The sequence below is a fragment of the Tachyglossus aculeatus genome, chromosome X3 (genome assembly GCF_015852505.1).
Source record: "Tachyglossus aculeatus isolate mTacAcu1 chromosome X3, mTacAcu1.pri, whole genome shotgun sequence".
NCBI lineage: Eukaryota > Metazoa > Chordata > Mammalia > Monotremata > Tachyglossidae > Tachyglossus > Tachyglossus aculeatus.
The window spans coordinates 31,043,150-31,066,899 of NC_052099.1; the positions used below are offsets into that span (position 1 = coordinate 31,043,150).

Below are 23,750 nucleotides of genomic sequence, written 5' to 3' on the forward strand. Positions count from 1 at the left end.
AGTGCTTTGCACATAGTAAGTGCTTAACACATACCATTATTATTATTATTATTATTATTAACTGCACAAGCTAATTGAAAAAGCTGGGAGCTGGTACAAATATTTTTTTGTAAACGTGTCATTTCAAATCATGATGTCTCTTAGGACACTTCAGGTGGCTCTCAAGCAACAAGGAGAAGCAGGTCCAAAAGTCCTCCTGAAGTCCCTGCTCTAACGACGGTTGGCCCATTTGTGATAACTTCAAGCCAGGCTGATCTTCACAGCTCAAAGAGCCGAAGTGGGATCTGCCCACAGACTTCACAACGAGGTTGGGCCAAAAGGCATGGGATGATAAATTCATCGGCAGGTTTGCCCCCCGGTGCATTCATTCATTCATTCAATCGTATTTATTGAGCGCTTCCTGTGTGCAGAGCACTGTACTAAGCGCTTGGGAAGTACATGTTGGCAACATATAGAGATGGTCCCTACCCAACAAAGGGCTCACAGTCTAGGAGAGGAAAGGACAGGAGGCGATACACCCTGCTTAAGGATGCGATCTCTTTGTTTTTTGACAAGAATTGGGACGAGGCAGAGAGGCTGAGATTTATAATAATAATAATAATGGCATTTATTAAGTGCTTACTATGTGCAAAGTACTGTTCTAAGCACTGGGGAGGCAACAAGGCAATCAGGTTGTCCCACGGGGGGCTCACAGTCTTTCACACACAGTCTTTCCCTTTCACAATCACCTTGGCCCATCTTTGCTGCTTTCTTGTGACCCATGCTCCCTGTTGCACCATTGTATGGCTACATATATAACAATAATAATGACGGTATCTGTTAAGTGCTTACTATGTGCCAGTCACTGCTCTAAGCGCTGGGGTAGATACAAGATAATCAGGTTGTCCCACATGGGGCACACAGTCTTAATTCCCATTTTACAGATGAGATAACTGAGGCACAGAGGAGTTAAGTGACTTGCCCAAGGTCACACAGCAGACAAGTGGCAGAGCTGGGATTAGAACTCATGTCCTCTGACTCCCAAGCCCAGGCTGTTGCCATTAAGACACGCTGTTTTCAACTCTTGCCTCCATTCAAAGGCTCTGAGTTAACTGTTCTGGATGTAAATCGGATGGTATCTACCCCAGTGTTCAGGGCTTGGTACATATTAAGTGCTGAACAAGTACCATAATTACTATTATTATTATGATTAGTAATCAGTAGCATTAATTAGGCAAGCCTTTTTGAAAAATGGTATATGTTGAGCACTTTTGTATATGTTTTTACAGTTTTGTATATGTTTTCTATATGGTGAGGCACTGTTGTATTCATTCATTCATTCAATCGTATTTATTGAGTGCTTACTGTGTGCAGAGCACTGGACTAAGCGCTTGGGAAGTACAAGTCGGCAACATCTAGAGACGGTCCCTACCCAACAGCGGGCTCACAGTCTAGAAGTATATATGTATACTTATATGTATATATATGTATATATATACATATATACACAGTATATATGTATATATGGTTGTACATATTTATTACTCTATTTATCTATTTATTTATTTATTTTACTTGTACATTTCTATCCTACTTATTTTATTTTGTTGGTATGTTTGGTTCTGTTCTCTGTCTCCCCCTTTTAGACTGTGAGCCCACTGTTGGGTAGGGACTGTCTCTATGTGATGCCAATTTGTACTTCCCAAGCGCTTAGTACAGTGCTCTGCACATAGTAAGTGCTCAATAAATACGATTGATTGATTGATTGATTGATAGAAGGGGGAGACAGACAACAAAACATATTAACAAAATAAAATAAATAGAATAAATATGTACAATTCATTCATTCATTCAATAGTATTTATTGAGCGCTTACTGTGTGCAGAGCACTGGACTAAGCGCTTGCAAGATCATCAGGTTAGATACAGTCTCTGTGTCACACTCTAAATTGGAGGGATGAGAATTTAACCCCCATTTTATAGGTGACGTGACAGGCACGGAGAAGTGAAGTGACATGCCCTTACTGTGTGCAGAGCACTGTACTAAGCACTTGGGAGAGTACAATACTACAGAGTTAGTAGATACAATCCCTGCCCAACAGGAGCTCACAGGGACTAAACAGTCATGCTCCTCAGACACAAGCAAGTTTGCGAGTGTGATTTTGGAACCAAACGATCTGGTAATGAAGGACCTCAGGCTCACGGAACCTCAGCAGCTTTTGGTAAATTTCATACTCAACCTGTATCATTCCTGCAGCCCCAAATGATATGTGGAGGGAAGCTAACTCTGAATGGGCCCTATTCAAATCTGGCCTGGCAATTTTTCCACCTGCCAGTCCACCGCACTGGCATGCCAGATAATAATAATAATAATAATGATGGCATTTATTAAGCACTTACTATTTGCAAAGCACTGTTCTAAGCGCTGGGGGGGATACAAGATCATCAGGTTGTCCCACGTGGGGCTCACAGTCTTAATCCCCATTTTACAGATGAGGTGACTGAGGCTCAGAGAAGTTCAGTGACTTGCCCGAGATCACACAGCAGACATGTGGCGGAGCTGGGATTCAAACTCATGACTTCTGACTCCCAAGCCCGGGCTCTTCCCACTGAGCCATGCTGCTTCTCAGATGATTTGGCTTCCAAAGTCCATCCTGTTATCTAAAGCCCAGTTTGGAACTCGTTGTTCTCTTAAAAGGAGGGGCCTCTGTCGATGAATTTCCATGAAGCTGGGGATTCTGGCTTTGCGTTGTGGGCAGGGAAGGTGTTTAGCAACTCTGTTGTATTGTACTCCCTCCCAAGCACTTACTACAGTGTTCTGCACACAGTAAAGGCTCAACAAATGTCACTGATTGATTCTCCTCCTGTCCACCATCTTTTCCTTGTTCGTCTGTCTCCCCTCATTCTGTTTGTTCCCTTTCCATTGTTATCAGGTTGGAATGGCCATTTGAACCCCAGCACCGTGCAGGGCGTGAAATCCCTGCTGTCTGGACTGAATCAACCCTTCATGGGGTCCAGGACTGGACCATCTGGAGGGGATGTTCATCCTCCTTTCCCCCTCCCCGCACTTTCGCTCTCTCTGATGCCCAAATCTCGGCTCCTGGGAAAAAGCCAGATTCACCAGGCCTGCTTTTCCACTGAGAGAGGCAGGGAGAAGGTGGAGAGAGTGGCAGAAATCACTAATGGGTGCCCTTCTGATTTTCGTTTTGAATGTATCATCCCAGCAATAAGGCTACCAGAACTAAAGTCCTGGTCATCAGGTCCTGAAGATGAAAGTGGACAGTTCAAGTTCAAAGAGGTCCCAACCACTTTTTGGCCTAGTGGATAGAGCACGGACCTGGGAGTAACAAGGACCTGGGTTCTAATTCCTGCTCCACTACTTGTCTGCTGGGTGACATCAGGCAAGTCACTTAACATCTCCGGGCCTCAGCTACCTCATCTGTAAAATAGGGATTAAGATTATGAGCCCCATGTGGGATACGGACTGGGACCAATGTGATTAGCTTGTATCTACTCCAGCGCTTAATACAGTGCCTGGCACATGGTAAGTGCTTAACAAATACCATAAAATAAAAACAGATAATCAAACAAAAAACCACCCCCCTCTATGGAAAGACATTTCCGTGCTGCCATTTTCAGGTTTTTCAGGTCAGGCCCCTCCCAGGATTGTTTGGCAGGATGGTGAATGTCATGGGAATCATCAGAATGGACACACAGTGATTTTAGAGTGGGATCCTGTATCTTCTCTTTGAATAATAATAATAATAATGGCATTTATTAAGCACTTACTATGTGCAAAGCACTGTTCTAAGCGCTGGAGAGGTTACAAGGTGATCAGGTTGTCCCACGGGGGCTCACACTCTTAATCCCCATTTTACAGATGAGGTAACTGAGGCACAGAAAAGGAAAGTGACTTGTCCAAAGTCACACAGCTGACAAGTGGCAGAGCCGGGATTGAACCCATGATCTCAAGTCAGATTCATTATTCTTATTTGTTACTATTATTTATTATTATTTTATATTATCATTGTAATCATTTATTACCACAGTTACTATTATTAGTAGTAGTAGCTGTCACAGTGGTATTTTTTGAGCACCCAGTGAATGCAATACATTAGACTAAATGCTAGGGAAGTACGACAGAAGCTCAAGACGTGTTTCCTCATATGGAAAGAGAATGTGTTCTTAAATAAAACGCGATACCTAAAGAGAAGAAGTCACAGCTACAAAATAAGAGAAACAGTATGAAAAGACAGTAGCACACGAGAAATTTAAAATTAAGCTCTTCCTACCTGTATCGGACATGCTCAATAGTGTCGAATGTTAACTTGCTGCTGAGGTTCTGGCTGTGAGGGTTGCCTAAGAGATAAAGATGTGGCCGTCAACCGCTAATTAAAGACGAGTTCATTTGTGTACTCCCAACTATGCTATAAGAACAATAATAATAATCGGGGTATTTATTACACACTTACTAGTCAGTCAGTCAGTCATATTTACTGAGTGCTCACTGTACGTTGAGACAGTGCTTGACATCCTGGGGTTCTGACAGCAAGCTCATCGTGGACAGGGAATGCATCTGTTATAGGGCTAAACTGTACTCTTCCAGGAGCTTAGTATAGTGCTCTGCACACAGTAAGCGCTCAATAAATACCACTGACTGACATTTCTGCCTATGTAGAAGACTTCCAAATCTAGAGCGCTTTACTACAGTGCTCTGTAGCCAGTAAGCACCCAAGAAATACCACTGACTGACTGACATTTTCACCTATGCAGAGGACCTCCCCAATCCAGAGCACCTTAGTACAGTGTTCTGCACATAGTAAGCACTCAATAAATACCACTGACATTTCCAGCAATGCAAAGGACCCCAAAATCTAGAGCTCCAGGGCTGCTCTCCAACTTTCCAGCCCAGCCTGCTCTCCTTTATCAAACTCAACATATGTAAGTGTTTCTCACCCACCCGTCCAGGCCCTCACCTCCACCAACGTTGCATTTCTTGGGACCATCCTTAAATGTTACATATCAGCCTGGTCTTGCATGGAATTGTAGCTAAGACGAAGCTTTCCACCAAAAAATTCCCTCGGGAAGAACCCAGTTGCCTTGTGGCGGCAAGCCCCCTGGAAGATGTCTGGGTCTGTGAGGGCCTGGGTGTGAGGGAGAAGCAGGATAAGTGAGGAGATTGTGAGCCTCTCGACGGTCGGGGGCCATTTCGAAATCCCATTTTTTTGAAGGTCTTTGTTAAGCGCTTACTATGTGCCAGGCACTGTACTAAGCACTGGGGTAGATACAAGCTAAGCAGTTGGGCACGGTCTGTGTGCCCCACATGGGGCTCTCAGTCTTAATCCCTATTTTACAAAATGAGATAACTGAGGCCCAAATAAGTGACTTGCCCAAGTTCACACAGCGGACAAGTGGCAGCGTTGGGATTAGAACTCAGGTCCTTCTGACTTCCAAGCCCGGGCTCTATCCACTAAGCCGCCCTGCTTCTCCAACTCATCCAATTTCAGCCAACTTCTCTCTTCCATGGGGCCAGCTTTTCCCGCTAAACTCAGGACAAACAAACTGCCAGAGTTGGAGGGAGAAGGGCAATCCCCCACACTGTAAACTTGCAGAGAACGTGTCTGTTTATTATTGTACTGCATTCTCTCAAGCGTTTAGTACACTGCTCTGTACTCTGTAAGCGCTCAATAAATATGACTAACTGAGGTCAAAAGTGGAGGCTTCAACTCAGTACAGTGCTTTGCACACAGTAAGCTCTCAATAAGTACGATTGAATGAATGAATGAACTATGGAAAATCCCAAAATATGTCCAAGTTTCAAGGTAAAGAAGTGACTGTAAAAATCAGAAAATCAAAGGATGTCACGATCATTTTTAGAAAAGGAGCCGGAAACTCGTTCAACCAGTCAACTCCAGGAGGTAGAAAGCTGATGTCTCCAGCGGGACTAGAGAGAGAGGCTAGTTTTTGAATCCTCTCTCATAGCGAAAAACAAGGATGATTGTGTTGGTTTAATATAAATCAGAAGAAAGCTCTTTGATAGTTACCATAAACATTTTCAGACAGATCTTTCATAAACCTTGTGAGTTGGCTTTGGGGAAACAGGGTCGCTCCTGCGTGATCCAGGTAAGTAGTTCCTAAAATTAAAAAAAAATAAAGTATTCATTAGGCACATTTTTTTGGCTACCAAATTCTGATCTGATTAGCCAGGTAAAAAATAGCACCTTCTTATTTGTTTCACACCAAACACTGCCCGCAAAAGCACTTTCTCAGAATGAGGACTGGACTAAATTTTAGAATACTATAGAATATATGATGTAATTTTACTAATTAATTATTTTTATGGTATTTATTAAGCGCTTACTGAGGCCGGGCACTGTACTAAGCACCGGGGTAGATACAAGAGAAGCAGCAGCATGGCTCAGTGGAATGAGCCCGAGCTTTGGAGTCAGAGGTCATGAGTTCAAATCCCAGCTCCGCCAATTGTCAGCTGTGTGACTTTGGGCAAGTCACTTAACTTCTCTGTGTTACCTCATCTGTAAAATGGGGAATAAGACTGTGAGACAACCTGGGGACAACCTGATCACCTTGTAGCCTCCCCAGCGCTTAGAACAGTGCTTTGCACATAGTAAGCACTTAATACATGCCATTATTATTATTACAAGCTAATCAGGTTGGACACTGTCCACGTCCCACAGGGGGCTCACAGTTTTAATCCCCATTTTACAGGTGAGGTAAGTGAGGCGCAGAGAAGTGAAGTGACTTGCCTGAGGTCACCCAGCAGACAAGTGGTGGGGCCGGGACTCGAACCCAGGTCCTCCTACTCCCAGGACTGTGCTCTTTCCACTAGCCCACACTGCTCCTCTGAAAGCAATGACCGACGAGCCTCAGTGCTGAGACTTCGGGAATGAGAAAGTGTGTAGGAGAATTGATTACAGCGCTAGCGGCTTGCCCCATCTCACTCATCCTTACTCTATTTATTTATTTTACTTGTACATATTTATTCTATTTATTTTATTCTGTTAATATGTTTTGTTTTGTTCTCTGCCTCCCCTTTCTAGACTGTGAGCCCACTGTTGGGTAGGGACCGTCTCTATATGTTGCCAACTTGTACTTCCCAAGCACTTAGTACAGTGCTCTGCACACTGTAAGCGCTCAATAAATACGATTGAATGAATGAATGAATGAATCCTTGGCAATCATATTTTTACGGGGGCACTGAGAGTCACGAACGAGGTACAGCGCACAGTTACAGGCAGAACCGAAACACCGCTTAGGTCTCCTGACAGTGCTGTCCACTGGATTTACATTGAAGGAGATCTTGGCTTCCACAATTTCTTAAAATGCCGTGGCAATTTTACCAGCAGCATGACCCAGTGGAAAGAACACGGACCTGGGAGAAAAAAGACCTGGGTTCTAATCTTACCTCCTCCACTTACCGGCTAGGTGACCTTGGGAGAGTAATTGACTTTGTGCCTTGGTTATTTCATCTGTAAAATGGGGATTAAGACTGAGAGCTCCAAGGGGGACATGGACTGTGTCCAACCTCATTAGCTTGAATCTACCCCATTTTGTATCTGGAAAATTGGGATTCAATACCCATTTTCCCTTCTACTTAGAGTGTGAGCTCCACATGAGACCTGACAATCTTATTTCTACAGTAGCTCTTAGTACAGGACTTGGCGCATGGTACACTCAACAAATACTCTTACACTCTTAAATACACTCTTAACAAATAAAAAAGAGAAGCAGCGTGGCTCAGTGGAAAGAGCGCGGGCTTTGGAGTCAGAGGTCATGGGTTCAAATCCCAGCTTTGCCACTTGCCAGCTGTGTGACTTTGGGCAAGTCACTTAACTTCTCTGTGCCTCAGTTACCTCATCTGGAAAATGGGGATTAAGACTGTGAGCCCCACGTGGGACACCTGATCACCTTGTAACCTCCCCAGCGCTTAGAACAGTGCTTTGCACATAGTAAACACCTAACAAATGCCATTAAAAAATACCATAATTACTACCATTATTATTTTAAGTTTTAAAACTGTCCATTTTTCATGTGACACTGACAAGATCATTCATTCATTACTGTGTGCAGAGCACTGTATTAAGCACTCGGAAAGTACAATTTGGCAACAAATAGAGACAATCTCTACCCAACAACCACTCACAGTCTAGAAGCGGGGGAGACAGACAACAAAACAAAACAAGTACGGAATACTCCCCCTGCCCCGATATAGAGAAGTGGAGCAAAGGAAAAGTGAAAAGAGAGAGGGAGGAAGAAGACCAGCCCTGTTCTTTTCAAGAAGAAGCCAATTACAGTTTCGAAATGGGGTGAACTGGCTTTGTTTGAACCACTGGATAAACAGGTTCTGTACATAAGAAGGGTCGGGCTCCAGTGTTTGTAGTTTGACTGGAGAGAAAAAAGCAGAACAATCCAATATACAGTTTCACTGACGACAAACCAATGCCCCCACCAATATCCAGCCAGGCCCACTGACCTGTAATACCCATGCACATTCCCGGATACTCTGGAAAACAGTCTGTCTGTGACCCCCAGTTTTTTTTTTAATGGTATTTGTTAAGCGCTTACCGAGTCCCAGTTACTGTACTAAGCGCTGGGCTAGATAGAAGCTAATCAGGTTGGCCACAGTCCCTGTCCCACATGGGGCTCACAGTCTTCATCCCCATTGTACAGATGGAGTAACTGAAGCCCAGAGAAGTAAAGTGACTTGCCTGAGGTCATACATCAGATGAGTGGCGGAGCCGGGATTAGAACCCAGGTCCTTCTAATTCCAGCAGTACAGCGCAGTGGATAGAGCCCTGGCTTGGGAATCAGAAAAGGTCATGAGTTCCAACCCCGGCTCCGCCACTTTTCTGCTGTGTGACCTGGGGCACGTTGCTTCACTTCTCTGGGCCTCAGTTCCCTCATCTGTAAAATGGGGATGAAAACTGTGAGCCCCACATGGGACAACCTGATTAACTTGTATCTACCCCAGCGCTTAGAACAGTGGTTGGCACGTAGTAAGTGCTTAACAAACACCATAATTATTAATTATTACTCCCTGGGCCTCATCTGTAAAATGGGGATGGAGACTGTGAGCCCCAAGGGGAGCTGTGAACTCCACGGGGGATCTGCTTGTTTTCACCCCAGCGCTTAATACAGTGCCAGGCCCATAGTAAGCGCCTACCAGCTCCCATTCCAGGCCCGGAGTCTATCCACTGGGGCAGGCTGTTTGTCCGCTTCCCTCCCGACACCCCCTAGGCCCCTGCCTTGTTACCCTGACCTCGCAACCGGCCGAACTCTCGGTCTCGCATGTGCTCCAGGCTGTCCAGGCCGGAGGCAAGGTGGTATCCGTAGGCGGGGGTGGGCTCGGTGGAGGTCCGGAAAGTCTGGAAGGACAGTGGCAGCTCTTCCCGTGACCTTGCCAGGTCGCTGGGGTCTTTGGCCTGGGGTGGCCTGGCCATAACCAGCTCCAGCCGTCCGGCGCGGGGCGAGAGTTCTGCAAGTACGGACCGATGGATGGATGGATGGATGATGGATGGATGGATGAATGGATGGACGGATGGATGATGGATGGATGGATGAATGGATGGACGGATGGATGGATGGATGGATGGACAGAGGGATGGAAGGTTGGATGGATGGATGGACGGGTGGGTGGACGGACGGATGGATGGGTGGACGGATGGATGAATAGATGGAGGCAGATGGATGGACAGATGGGTGGAAGGTAGGATGGAAGTTCGGATGGAAGGATGGATGGACAGGCGGATGGACGGACGGATGGTTGGATGGATAGATGGAGGGACGGATGGATGGATGGCTGGGCCGACGGATGGAAGGACGAACTGATGGACGGATGGCTTGACGGCTGGATGGAAGGACGGCCTGGTGGATGGAAGGGCGGAGCTCGTGCGGGAAAAGTGGGGCGAGGACGAGGACCGCCTTCCCTCTGCTTCTTCCTCCTGCCGAGTTGGACGGGTTGTGGCTGAGCGACTGCTTAGTCTGCAAGATCCCCGGGCCCCGCCCCAAACCCCGCCCCAAACCCCGCCCCAAACCCCGCCCCAAAACAGCTCTTAAAGCCGCTCTGGCCCCGTTCCCAAACAGCTCTTCAAACTGCTCAGGTCCTGCCTCCAAAGAGCTGCGGTCCTGCTCCAAAGCATGCTCCCAAACAGCTCCCCAAACTGCTCTGGTCCTACTCCCAAGCCCGCCCCCAAACAGTCCCCCAAACAGCTGCGGGCCTGCTCCAAACCATGCTCCCAAACGATGCTCCCAAAGTGCTCCGGTCCTAGTCCCAACCCAGCCCTAAAACAGCTCCCCAAACAGGTCCGGGCCTGCTCCAAACCAGCTCCTAAAGCGGCTCGGGTCCTGCTCCAAGAGCTGTGCCGCTCCTGCTGTCGGCCTGCCCTCCCTGACGCTGAACCAAGTTGACTTTCTCTTCCCTTTGGGCCCGGGCCCGGTTTCGCCTCTACCGTCCGATTTATAATATACACTCCCTCCCATCCTTCCTCAGCTGACCCCCTTCCCCCCCCCCCCCCCCAGATTATTGCTACACGCAGCAAGATCAAAATCCTGTGTGAGAGACAGCTCTTTATTACTCTACATCAAATGCTCAGAAAGATGCAGAATGTAAAAGCTGATGCTTCTTCATCCCCATCCCCCCCCACCTTACCTCCTTCCCCTCTCCACAGCACCTGTAATAATAAATAATAATGATGGCATTTGTTAAGCCCTTACTATGTGCAAAGCCCTGTTCTAAGCGCTGGGGAGGATACAAGGTGATCAGGTTGTCCCACTTGGGGTTCACAGTGTTAATCTCCATTTTACAGATGAGGTCACTGAGGCCCAGAGAAGTGAAGTGACTTGCCCCAAGTCACACAGCTGACAGTTGGCAGAGTCGGGATTTGAACCCATGACCTCTGACTCTAAAGCCCGGGCTCTTTCCACCTGTATATATGTTTGTACGTATTTATTACTCTAATTTCTTTCTTTTATTTTGTTTATATGTTTTGTTTTGTTCCCAGTCTCCCCCTTCTAGACTGTCAGCCCACTATTGGGTAGGGACCGTCTCTATATGTTGCCAACTTGTACTTCCCAAGCGCTTAGTACAGTGCTCTGCACACAGTAAGCGCTCAATAAATACAATTGAATGAATGAATGAACATATCGAGACAGTCCCTATGCAACAACGGGCTCACAGTCTAGAAGGGGGAGACAGACAACAAAACAAAACATGTGGACAGGTGTCAAGTCATCAGAATAAATAGAAATGAAGCTAGATGCACATCATTAACAAAATAAATAGAATAGTAAATATGGACAAGTAAAATAGAGTAATAAATCTGTACAAAGATATATACAGGTACTGTGGGGAGGGGAAGGAGGTAGGGTGCGGGGACGGGGAGGAGGAGAGGAAAAAGGGGGCATATCAACTCTATTGTACTTTACTGAGTGTCTAGTACAGCACTCTGTTTGCAGTCAGCACTTAATTAATGCTATCGATCGATTGACTAAAGTGGTTATCCTGTCATTCAATCGTATTTATTGAGTGCTTACTGTGTGCAGAACACTGTACTAAGCACTTGGGAATTACAAGTTGGCAACATTTTCCTCTCCTCCCCATCCCTCCCTCCTTCCCCTCCCCACAGCACCTGTATATATGCTTGTACAGATTTATTACTCTATTTATTTTACTTGTACATATTTACTATTCTATTTAGTTTGTTAATGATGTGCATCTAGCTTTATTTCTATTTGTTCTGACGACTTGACACCTGTCCACATGTTTTGTTTTGTTATCTGTCTCCCCCTTCTAGACTGTGAGCCCGTTGTTGGATAGGGACCATATCTATATGTTGCCAACTTGTACTTCCCAAGCACTTAGTACAGTGCTCTGCACACAGTAAGCGCTCAATAAATATGATTGAATGAATGAATGAATGAATAATAATTATGGCATTTATTAAGTGCTTACTATGTGTAATGTACTGTTCTAAGCTGGGGAGGTAACAAGGTGATCAGGTTGCCCCATGGGGGGCTCACAGTCTTAATTCCCATTTTACAGATGAGGTAACTGAGGCACAGAGAAGTTAGGTGACTTGCCCAAAGTCACACAGCTGACAATTGATGGAGTCAGCATTTGAACCCATGACCTCTGACTCCAAAGCCCAGGCTCTTTCCACTGAGCCACACACTGCTCTGCACATATGAGCCCATTGTTGGGTAGGGACCATCTCTATCTGTTGCTGACTTGTACTTCCCAAGCACTTAGTACAGTGCTCTGCACACAGTAAACACTCAGTAATACAATTGAATGAATAGTGAGCGCTGTCTTGGGAGTCAGAGGTTGTGTGTTCTAATCCCGGCTCCACCACTTGTCAGCTGTGTGACTTTGGGTAAGTCACTTCACTTCTCTGGGCCTCCGTGACCTCATCTGTAACTTGGGAATGACTACTGTGAGCCCCACGTGGGATGATCTGATTACCTTGTATCTACCCCGGTGCTTAGAACAGTGCTTGGCACGTAGTAAGCGCTTAACAAATACCACTATTATTATTATTATTGTTATAGCCTAGTGAAGCAGCATGGCCTAGTGGCAACAGGACGGGCTTGGGAGTCAGAAGATGTGAAGCAGCGTGGCTCAGTGGAAAGAGCCCGGGCTTTGGAGTCAGAGGTCACGGGTTCAAATCCCGACTCCGCCACTTGTCAGCTGTGTGATTTAGGGCAAGTCACTTCACTTCTCTGAGCCTCAGTTCCCTCATCTGGAAAATGGGGATGAAGCCTGTGAGCCCCCCTTGGGACAACCTGATCACCTTGTAACCACCCCAGCGCTTAGAACAGTGCTTTGCACAGAGTAAGCGCTTAATAAATGCCATCACTATTATTATTATTAAGACATAGGTTCTAATCCTGCTCCGACACTTTACCAAAAAAATAAAGCTGTGTGTTGTAAACTCATTGTGGGCAGGGAACTTATCTGCTGACTCGTACTGTACTCTCCTAAGCACTTAGTACAGTGCTCTGCACATAGTAAAGGCTCAATAAATACCATTGATTGGTTGATTGTCTGCCGTGGGACGTTGGGCAAGTCACTTCACTTCTCTGGGCCTCGGTGACCTCATCTGGAAAATGGGGATTAAGACTGTGAGCCATACGAGGGACAACCTGATTACCTTGTATCTGCCTCAGAGCTTAGAACAGTGCTTTGCACATAGTAAGCGCTTAACAAATACCCTGATTATCATTATTATTATGATTTCTGTCAACTTGTACTTCCCAAGCGCTTAGTATGGTGCTCTGCACACAGTAAGCGCTCAATAAATACGATTGAATGAATGAAAGAAAAGGGGATGGCCGGTGTGCCTGGTTAATTACGGTAAGTGTTACTGTCGCCTATCTCAGCTCAAACCGGGAAGTGACCGACCTCAAGGACACCCCAGACTCCTCCTCCCTCAATCAATCAATCAATCGTATTTATTGAGCGCTTACTGTGTACAGAGCACTGTACTAAGCGCTTGGGAAGTACAAGTTGGCAACATATAGAGACAGTCCCTACCCAACAGTGGATCATCCCCTTCAGCCCCCAAAACCTGGGAGGACCCGGAGAATCAATCCATCAATCAATTAATCCATGGTATTTATTGAGCGCTTACTCTGTGCAGAGCTCTGTACTAAGCGATTGGGATTGTAATAACAATGACAATAATAATGGTATGTCTTAAGAGCTCACTACGTGCAAAGCACTGTTCTAAGCGCTGGGGAGGTTACAAGGTGATCAGGTTGTCCCACGGGGGGCTCACAGTCTTAATCCCCATTTTACAGATGAGGGAACTGAGGCCCAGAGAAGTTAAGTGACTTGCCCAAGGTCACACAGCAGATGTGGAGGAGTCGGAATTCGAACCCATGACCTCTGGCTCCGAAGCCCGGGCTCTTTCCACTGAGCCACGCTGCTTCTCTCTTTCTAGACTGCGAGCCCACTGTTGGGTAGGGACCGGCTCTATGTGTTGCCAACTTGCACTTCCCAAGCGCTTAGTACAGTGCTCTGCACACAGTAAGCGCTCAATAAATACGATTGACTCTCTCTTTATCCAACCTAACAAGTTGCCTCTATCCTATTGCTTAGTACAATGCCTGGCACAATGTAAGTGCTTAACACATACCAGTGAAATAAAACAAAAAACAAAAATCCATCTTCACCCAGGTAAAGAAGAACGGGTAGAGAGCAAATATAAGAACAGTGCTTTGCACATAATAATAATGATAATGTTGGTATTTGTTAAGCACTTACTATGTGCAAAGCACTGTTCTAAGCGCTGCGGGGGGGGGGGGGCACAAGGAGATGAGGTTATCCCGTGTGGGGCCCACAGTCTTAATCCCCATTTTACAGATGAGGGAACTGAGGCACAGAGAAGTGAAATGACTTGCCCAAGGTCACACAGCAGACATGTGGGGGAGGTGGGATTCAAACCCATGACCTCTGCCACCCAAGCCCGTGCTCTTTCCACTGAGCCACGCTGCTTCTCTAGTAAGCGCTTAACAAATACCATTATTATTATTATTTTTATTAAATACAGGTTAAAGGTGCTGCGTTCTCAATGTGACAGCAAAACTGGAGCACTGATTCCCTCCTCCCTGCTTTGGAAAGTCTCCGCTTTGGAAAGTCCACCCTAGGAAGAAGAAGAGGGGGAATGAAACTTATTTAGGAAGTCAATAATGTGTGTGAAGCACTGAACTAAATGCTGGGAAGGAAGTACCGAGCAGGATGTGGGGAGGTGCAAGGTGTGGGGAAATCGATCACTTTGGGGCTTGGAATCCAAGGAAGGCCCAACCTGATTTTATAGGAACGGATAATTCCCGAAGCAGGAAGTGGACAGGAGCCTCTCAGTTGCAACTGTCCTCAGGATAGCCCACAAGGTGGCAGCAGCTTCCCATGTTACAATATGAATTTTTAAAAAACTATTATTATTAATAATAATAGTTTTTTTAAAAAAATATATTATTATATCTATAATAATATAATAATAATAATAATGGTATTTGTTAAACGCTTACTATGTGCCAAGCACTTTTCTAAGCGCTGGGTTTGATGGAAGGTCACTAGGTTGTCCCCCGTGGGGCTCACAGTCTTAATCCCCATTTTACAGATGAGGTAACTGAGGCACAGAGAAGTGAACCCACATGCCCAAAGTCACACAGCTGCAAGTGGCGGAGCCGGGATTAGAACCCTTAACCTGTGACTCCTAAACACATGCTCTTGTTACTAAGCCAGGCTGCTGTATTAGTACTTTGTGCATGTCCAGATAATAATGATAATGATAATGGTATTTGTTAAGTGTTTACTATGTGCCAAACACTATACTAAATGCTGGGGGGATACAAGCAAATCGGGTTGTGCACAGTCCCTGTCCCCCATGGGGCTCACAGTCGCAATCCCCATTTTACAGATGAGGGAACTGAGGCCCAGAGACATTAAGTGACTTGCCCAAGGTCACACAGCTGACAATTGGAGGAGCTGGGATTTGAACCCACGACCTCTAACTCCAAAGCCCGTGCTCTTTCCACTGAGCCACGCTGCTTCTTGATAATGACTTGATACTCCTTCCTCCCCCGGCCCTACCTCCTTCCCCTCCCCACAGCACCTGTATATATGTTTGTACAGATTTATTACTGTATTTATTTTACTCGTACATATTTACTATTCTATTTATTTTATTTTACTATGTTTTGTTTTGCTGTCTGTCTCCCCCTTCTAGACTGTGAGCCCGCTGTTGGGTAGGGACCGTCTCTATATGTTGCTGACTTGTGCTTCCCAAGCACTTAGTACAGTGCTCTGCACACAGTAAGCACTCAATAAATATGATTGAATGAATGAATGAATGAAAGTGAGCCTGCTGTTGGGTAGGGACTGTCTCTATGTTGCCGACTTGTGCTTCCCAAGCGCTTAGTACAGTGCTCTGCACACAGTAAGTGCTCAATAAATACGGTTGAATGTGTGAATTTGCCCAATGTCACACAGCAGAGAAGTGGTGGAGCTGGGATTCGAACCCATGACCTTTTGACTCTCAGGCCTGTGCTCTACTCACTACACCACGCTCAGAGTCATCTTCAATTATAAAGAAAGTTTTCCCACTCTGTCCCTGTTTCAGTTTCTCTCTGTGTCTCTCTCTCTTTCTCCCCCCAGCACTCTCTCCCCATGTATCTCTAACAGAGTACTATATAGCAGAGTTGGTTGCTATGTTCCAAGCCCAAAATGAGTTTATGGTCTAGAGAGGGAGGCAGACATTTAATAGAAATAATAAATAAATAACATATCTGCACATAAGCACTGAGGGTAGGGTGACTATCAAGTGCTTAAAAGGAACAGATCCAAATTATCCATCTCCCTGAAATCCATCTGGCTGGAGAGTTAGTCCTCTTCTAGCCAGGCATTCAGCTGGTAGGAAGAAGTTCTGAGCATGGGTTCGATCAAGAGCACGGGCTTTGGAGTCAGAGGTCGTGGGTTCGAGTCCCCAATTGGCCACATGTCTGCTGTGTGACGTTGGGCAAGTCACTTAAGTTCGCTGAGCCTCATCTGTAAAATGGGGATTAAGACTCTGAGCCCCACGTGGGACAACCTGATCGCCTTGTATCTCCCCTAGCACTTAGGACAGTGCTTTGCACATAGTCAGCACTTAACAAATGCCATTATTATTATTATTATTATTATTACTGTTATTCCTATAAATTAATGAATCATGTGGATCTCACACCTGCTGTTTGCAAAGCCTTACACTAAGTGCTTGGGAGACACTACACTCCATCAGTGGTGTTTATTGAATGTGTACAATGTGCAAAGTAATGTACCAAGTGTTTGGGGGTGTACAACAGTACACTATATAGGATTATGGTATTTGTTAAGCACTTACTATGTGCCAGGCACTGTCCTAAGTGGTGTGGCAGGTATGAGATAACCAGATCAAACCCAGCCCCTGTCCCACCTGGGACTTACAGCCTAAGTAAGAGGGAGAATAAGTAGCAAATCCCCATTTTAAAGTTGAGGAAACTGAGGCACAGGCAAGTGACGTGACTTGTCCAAGCTCACACAATATATACGAGATTGGGTAGGGAAGAGGGGAAAGGGAAAGGTAAGGGGAAAGATATCTTCCCTAGTTCTCATACAGCAACTTCTATGTCACCTTATTGCCCATCCCTGAACGATTTCCAGGCCTATTAATGACCTTCCTAAAATGTGGTGACTAAAACTGTCCATGGTATTACAGATATGCCTCATTAAAAGCACATCTCCTCCAAAAGGCCTTCCCCTACTAAGCCTTCAGATCTCATCTCCCATTCTCTTTCGTGTCGCCTACGCACTTGGATTTGCAATCTTTAGATTCAGCCCTCCTTCATCCCCACAGCGCCTATGTAGATATCCATAATTTATTTATTTCTAATAACGTCTGTCTCCCCCTCTAAACTGTAAGCTCGTTGTGGGCAGGGGACATTTCTGCCAACTCTGTTCTATTGTACTCTCCCAAGTGCTTAGTACAGTGCCCTGGTACTCATGGTAAATGCTCAGTAAATACCGTTGATTGAATTGCAGGTGAGGCTGTCAACAGAGATCCTCCATGCCCAGGAGCATCTTCTAGAGAAAACCCTCTTGCCCACACTTGTAGCATGATCCAAAGGGGCTAGATGTAACTGAGAAAGAGATGAACAAATTTATGGATCATCTTATCCAATGACAACACCCAGAAGAATGGGAGAATTCTAGAACTCTCCAAAACCTGCCCCAAATTATCGTATGTTCTCACCGACCCAGAAACCAATAGCAAAGAAATGAAATCAAACAGCATAGCAGCGGGTGGAGACAACTGCCAGATGAATAACGAAACTGCACTGACATGCGTGATCTGTTACATTGTAATTGCTTCTCATCTTATTTTGGGAGAGAGCAAGTTTAAGCATTTGATATTCTAATGGGCTTCAGTGTATCATAACGCATAGGACGTTTTGGCAATAACTGCTGGGACATTTCAAAACATAAGGAATGTCTCCTGGTCTGTATTAGCCATAAACTCTCTCCAAAACATTAATTTTAATTTTAAAACAATAATTTTATTCCTGCATTGTGTTGTCTTTTTTTATTAAATCAACATTCCTTAGGCAAAGAGGCACAAGATAGGGGCATATGAACAGTAAGCGCTCAATAACTACGATTGAATTAATGGAGGACAGACATGGGGCATAGAAAGGCATCTCTCTGTGGGCAGGGGGACTCCATTTATAATCTGAGTTAAGCTTTAGTCACCTTGAGAATGTTAGCGTTGGGCTTGTGGAGGGATGCTAGTCAGAAGGCCTGAAACATCCTTCTAAAGCAGCTCATGGGACTTTGAATTTTTTTAAAAAATGGTATTTGATAAGTGCTTATGATGGGCCAGGCACTGTTTGAAGCTCTGGGATAGAGACGAGCTAATCAGGTCGAACACAATCCATGTTCCACATGGGCCTCACAATCTTTATCCCCATTTTACAGATGAGGGAACTGAGGCAGACAGAAGGGAAGTGATTTGCCCCAGGTCACACAGCAGACAAGTGGCGGAGCTAAAATTAGAAGCCAGGTCCTTCTGATTCCCAGGCCCGTGCTCTGAGCTTGTGACTAATTTTCCTTCCAGAAGTTGTGGGCGGGAGTGGAGGCAGCTACTTGCAGTTAATTGAATCTCGGCTTAAGGAAAGCCTGACGTTTTTGACAGTTCACCCGTTTACTTACACCTGTATATTCTTTCCCAGCGCTCAGTATAGTGCCCAGCCCACCTTAAGTGTGTAAATGAATATGATTACTGTTCATTCATCAGAGCCTTGATGCTCTAAATCATCACAAACTCAGCGTGCATGATCCTGGCCTTTGAGAAGAGAGGCCACCCTTATTAGCTTCTCAAAACCGTGATTCGGTTCCCAGAAGGCAATTCCACATGTCCCTGGCACGGGTCCCCACTGAATGATCATCCGTCACTCTCTCTAGGATTTCGTGTCGGGAGGGGAGCGAATCTCACGTTTTTGGAAATCTATGGTTTAAGAGGGGGGCAGGAAATAGAAGAGTACTTTCCGTCGTGTCTTGGGAGATCCCAGATGATGAATCTCAGCGATCATGGAAACAGAAAACCATTTCTAGTGAGGGGGTTGCTCATAGAAGAAAATTCATTCCTTCCCCAGCGGCCTGCATCTAACAGACTGAAATTCCTGGAATTAGGAGATGGGGGCAAGAGAGTAGGGAGAGGGTAGAATGAAGAAGAGCCATTAGGAAAACAAGGCAACCCCAAAAGATGGATGGGGGTGGGGACAGAGAATCAAAAGAGAGGGAGTGAGGGAAAAGTCACTGAAAGAGGCTCACCTCCAGTTTTCCTCCCTGCTTCTCTCTTTTCCCTCCGATTCTTCCCTTGGTTCCCCATTCTTGGGACCCCAGTGAGTCCTTCAAAACCTTATTAAAAGCCCATCTCCTCCAAGAGGCCTTTCCTGACTAAGCCCTCCTTTCCTCTTCCCTCACCCCGTTCTGCATCGTCCTTGCTCTTGGATTTTCACCCTTTATCCACCTCTCCCTCAGCTCCACAGCACTTGCGTACCTATAGAATAAAGAATGTTTATTCTTTCATTCATTCATTCAATTGTATTTATTGAACGCTTATGGTGTGCAGAGCACTGTACTAAATGCTTGGGAAGTACAAGTTGGCAATGTATAGAGATGGTCCCTACCCAACAATGGGCTCACAATCTATATTAATGTCTGTCTCCCCCTCTAGACTTGTATGTTCCTTGGGGAAAGAGAACGTGTCTATCAACTCCATCATATTGTACTCTCCCAAGTGCTTATTACAGTGCTCTGCATGCAGTAAGTGCTCAATAAATACCATTGATTGATTAATTGATTGAATCTATCAGAGGACCAGGTCCTAAATGAGAATCATCAAGGGGACTTTCAGGAGGAGGAAATAAGAGCAGGGCGGCGGGGTCCTAGAGGAAGTTAATTTCCCAGAAGGGGTAAATTTTAAAGGTACTGCAAATCAGCTCCCCATTTTGCCAGAAAGCACTGTATTATGCAGGAACATCTACTGGTTATTTTCATATGGATAGGTCTACTCTGAATGAAAGAATATTTAAATTTTACTTTTGGTGAAAACAAAAAGCCTAAAATTTCAACTTCAGGAGACCACCGTAAGCATCTTGAAATCAAGGACTGAGTCCACAGACTCTATCGTACTCTCCCAAGTGCATCACACAATGCTTTGCGGAGTGTAAACACTCTATACATATCTTAAGAGAAGCAGTGTGGCTCAGTGGAAAAGAGTATGGGCTTTGGAGTCAGAGGTCGTGGGTTCAAATCTCAGCTCCACCAATTGTCAACTGTGTGACTTTGGGCAAGTCACTTCACTTCTCTGTGCCTCAGTGACCTCATCTGTAAAATGGGGATTAAGACTGTGAGCCCCCCGTGGGACAACCTGATCACCTTGTAACCTCCCCAGTGCTTAGAACAGTGCTTTACGCATAGTAAGCGCTTAATAAATACCATCATTATTATGATTATCTTCAGTTGAAACCATAATGGTTCATTGCAAGTTGAACATCTCTGGGGCTGATTTTCCTGCCGCTTTTCGGTTCTAAACACAGACCAAAAAAAAAAAATATTTTCTTCTGGCTGCCAACCTATTTTCTCTCCTTTTGTAGAAGGGATGGAATCCAGTCTGAGCAGTTCTGTTACGTCTGTGAGTCTGAGGAGTTAGGCAGATATTTTATTTTTGCTCATCTTGCTCTCAGTCTTTCTTTTTCTAATCAGTGTATTTTTTTCTCCAGGTCAACTATCAGGCACTCCTGAATCGACTCTACCCTGTTTGCAGGTCTACACCAAGAAAACAGGTTTGACTCTAAATGGAGCTTTCAGGAAAAAGTGTTGTTTTAGCCAAGAGATACGCTATTTAGAACCAAAACTCGGTCAAGATTTTTTTGGTCTGTGTTTAGAACGGAAAAGCAGCAGGAAAATCAGCCCCTGAGATGTTCACCTTGCATTGAGAAGGCCTAACGGAAAGAGCATGTATCTGGGAGTTAGGAGACCTAGGTTAAAAAAACCTGCCACGTGACCTTGGGCAACTCACTTCTCCATGCCTTAGTTTCCACATCTGTGAAATGAGTAGAAGTTACCAGTTCTCCCTCCCCTTTAGATGCTGAGCTTCATGTGGGATGAGAAAAGTGTCCCACCTGCTTTTATTTCATTTAGCCGTGGCACATAGAAAGCGCTTAACAAATCCTACAATTGCTATTATTACTGCCCTTTTCTTCCCCAGGGTTGATAGGACACCAAGGCCTGGGTCCCCCATTAGAGTTGTCAGGGGAACTTTCCGGAAGAGAAGCAGAGTCGGATAGAGAGTGGTTGTGAGTGAGTACAACTGGCCAGCTCAAATGACCTTCCAATTCAGAAGCACCCAATTCTGGAGGTGCATTCTAAAGGCAGCTTTGATTTGGATTCTGAGCAGTTGCTTACATGCAACACATCAGAAGTGGCATAACCTGGCGTCTCCAGTTAGTCAATCATATTTACTGAGCACTTCCTGTGTGCGGAGCTGTACTAAGCACTTGCGAGAGTACAATAGAACACTATACCAAAGATATTCCCTTCCCACAGCGAACGCACAGTCTAGAGGTCTTGGCATCCCAAACCAATCAATCAATCATATTTATTGAGCGCTTACTGTGTGCAGAGCACTGTACTAAGCACTTGGGAAGTACAAGTTGGCAACATATAGAGACAGTCCCTACCCAACAGTGGGCTCACGGTCTAAAAGGGGGAGACGGAAAACAGAACCAAACATACTTACAAAGTAAAATAAATAGAATAGATATGTACAAGTAAAATAAATAAATAAATAAATCCAGGCATCAACTGTCAATTACAAATACCCACTAGCCAATCAAGAAGGATGTTCCAGGCTGGCCCTCCTGCTTAGCATTCATAAATGCAACCTTAGGGTTCTCAAGACGACCCCGGATCAACTAGAACTAAAAAGCAGTTATCGATCAGCCATCTGTTTCCGTTAAGAATGCCCCAACTCCTGAGATGCTTTTTCTTTTTTCCAACTGCAGCTCGGCTGTTCTCGGCATGACAAATGTGTCCTAAATTAGTCCTTAGATCTAGTCCTCTAGGCAGTCCAGCGATCAGTGCGGGCTAGGCAATTTATGTGTCATTTTGAACATTTTGTTTCCATTAATAAAGTCAAGAAATAACTCTCGAGTGGAGTGTTATGCTGTTTTTCCATCGGAGGGAAGGATCAAGAATATTCTTCAAACCGTATAAGAGCATGTCAGCTAGCTTACCTGCATATGGATGCATTTAAGTTTTGCGAGGACTAGACATTTCTTCACATTTCATGTGAGTTACTATGGCAGCTACACTATTTAGTCTGATTCCTTTCAACATTAAACTTATGCAGCGGGAAGATTTTTTTCAGACGCAACGAAGCCTCAATGAACAACCCAAGCCTCTTAAGTCCACGAAGCCTGGTACTATAAGGACCGGGAAATCTCATTCCGTATTTATCACTTTAGGGGCCCTATGGTTTCTGACTGCGAACACTAGTAGTGTGTCTACATGGGCAGAAAACAACTGGCACAGAATCGAAAAAGGAAACTTCCTCACAGATTTCAACCAGCAGTCGCCAAGGTTTCGATCCAACCCTCTTGGGATGGCTAATCGTCATAGCTCCCACCAGAGTTCACCCTGCGTTCAATCATTCGTTTATCTCAGCAAATTTACTGAGCACTTACTGTGTGCAAAGCACTATAATAAGCTCTCGGAGAGCACAATACAATAAACAGACACATTCCCTGCCCACAATGAGTTCACAGTCCTAGTCTGCACCTCGGAATTTGTGGAGAAAGGGCTGTGGAAGAGGCTTGCTCTTGATACTCCTCAATGTTGATTCCTCATTCATTTATTCATTCAGTAGTATTTCTTGAGCGCTTACTGTGTGCAGAGCACTGTACTTGGGTGAGGACAATATAACAACAAACAGACATGTTCCCTGCCCACAGTGAACTTACAGTCCAGAGGGGGAGATGGATAATTAATAATAAATATTATTCTAAATTAATAATAATTTAATAATAAATGATAAATAAATATACTAAATATTATTCTAGAATAAATATTATTCAAAACACAGACCAAAAATATATAATAAATTATAATAAATATAATAAATAAATTATGCATACGTGCATAAGTGCTCTGGGGCTGGGAGTGGGGATGAATAAAGGGAGGAAGTCAGGATGATGCAGAAAACCCGGATTCTAACCTGGCTCTACCACTTGCCAGCTCTGTGACCTTGGCCAAGTCACTTAACTTTTCCGTGCCTCAGTTACCTCATCTATACAGGTAGACTGTAAGCTCATTGTGGGCAGGGAATCTGTCTGCTTATTATTCTATTGTACTCTCCCAAGTGCTTAGAACAGTGCTCTGCACACAGTAGGCACCCAATAAATATGACTGACTGACTGTAAAATGAACATTAAGACAGTGAGCCCCATGTGGGACAGGGACCGTGTCCATCCTGGTTAGCGTGTATTTATCCCAGTGCTTAGTACAATGTCTGACGCCTAGCGAGCACTAAACAAATACCATTAAAAATTATCTCTGCTCTCAAGGAATTCACAATCTAGCAAGGTAAACAATGCAGTTGATAAATGTTCCAATAATTATTCAACGGAAAGTGAAACTTTTTAGGTAGTCAGTCAGTCAATCATATGTGAGCCCGC

The 23,750-nt window shown here is 44.9% G+C and overlaps 1 protein-coding gene across 1 annotated transcript in view; it reads right to left on the minus strand.

The window, feature by feature from the left end:
* The window catches only part of MOCOS (molybdenum cofactor sulfurase), a 29,531-nt gene extending 20,025 nt beyond the window's left edge, over positions 1–9,506 (minus strand). The window contains exons 1-3 of the mRNA XM_038770508.1: positions 9,256–9,506; positions 6,023–6,112; positions 4,271–4,337 (exon numbers count right to left, since the gene is read on the minus strand). Of these exons, the coding sequence (XP_038626436.1) occupies positions 4,271–4,337; positions 6,023–6,112; positions 9,256–9,436 (338 nt within the window). The 5' untranslated portion in view covers positions 9,437–9,506. The remainder of the gene's footprint in view (positions 1–4,270; positions 4,338–6,022; positions 6,113–9,255) is intronic.
* Between the last annotated feature and the right edge of the window lie 14,244 nt (positions 9,507–23,750).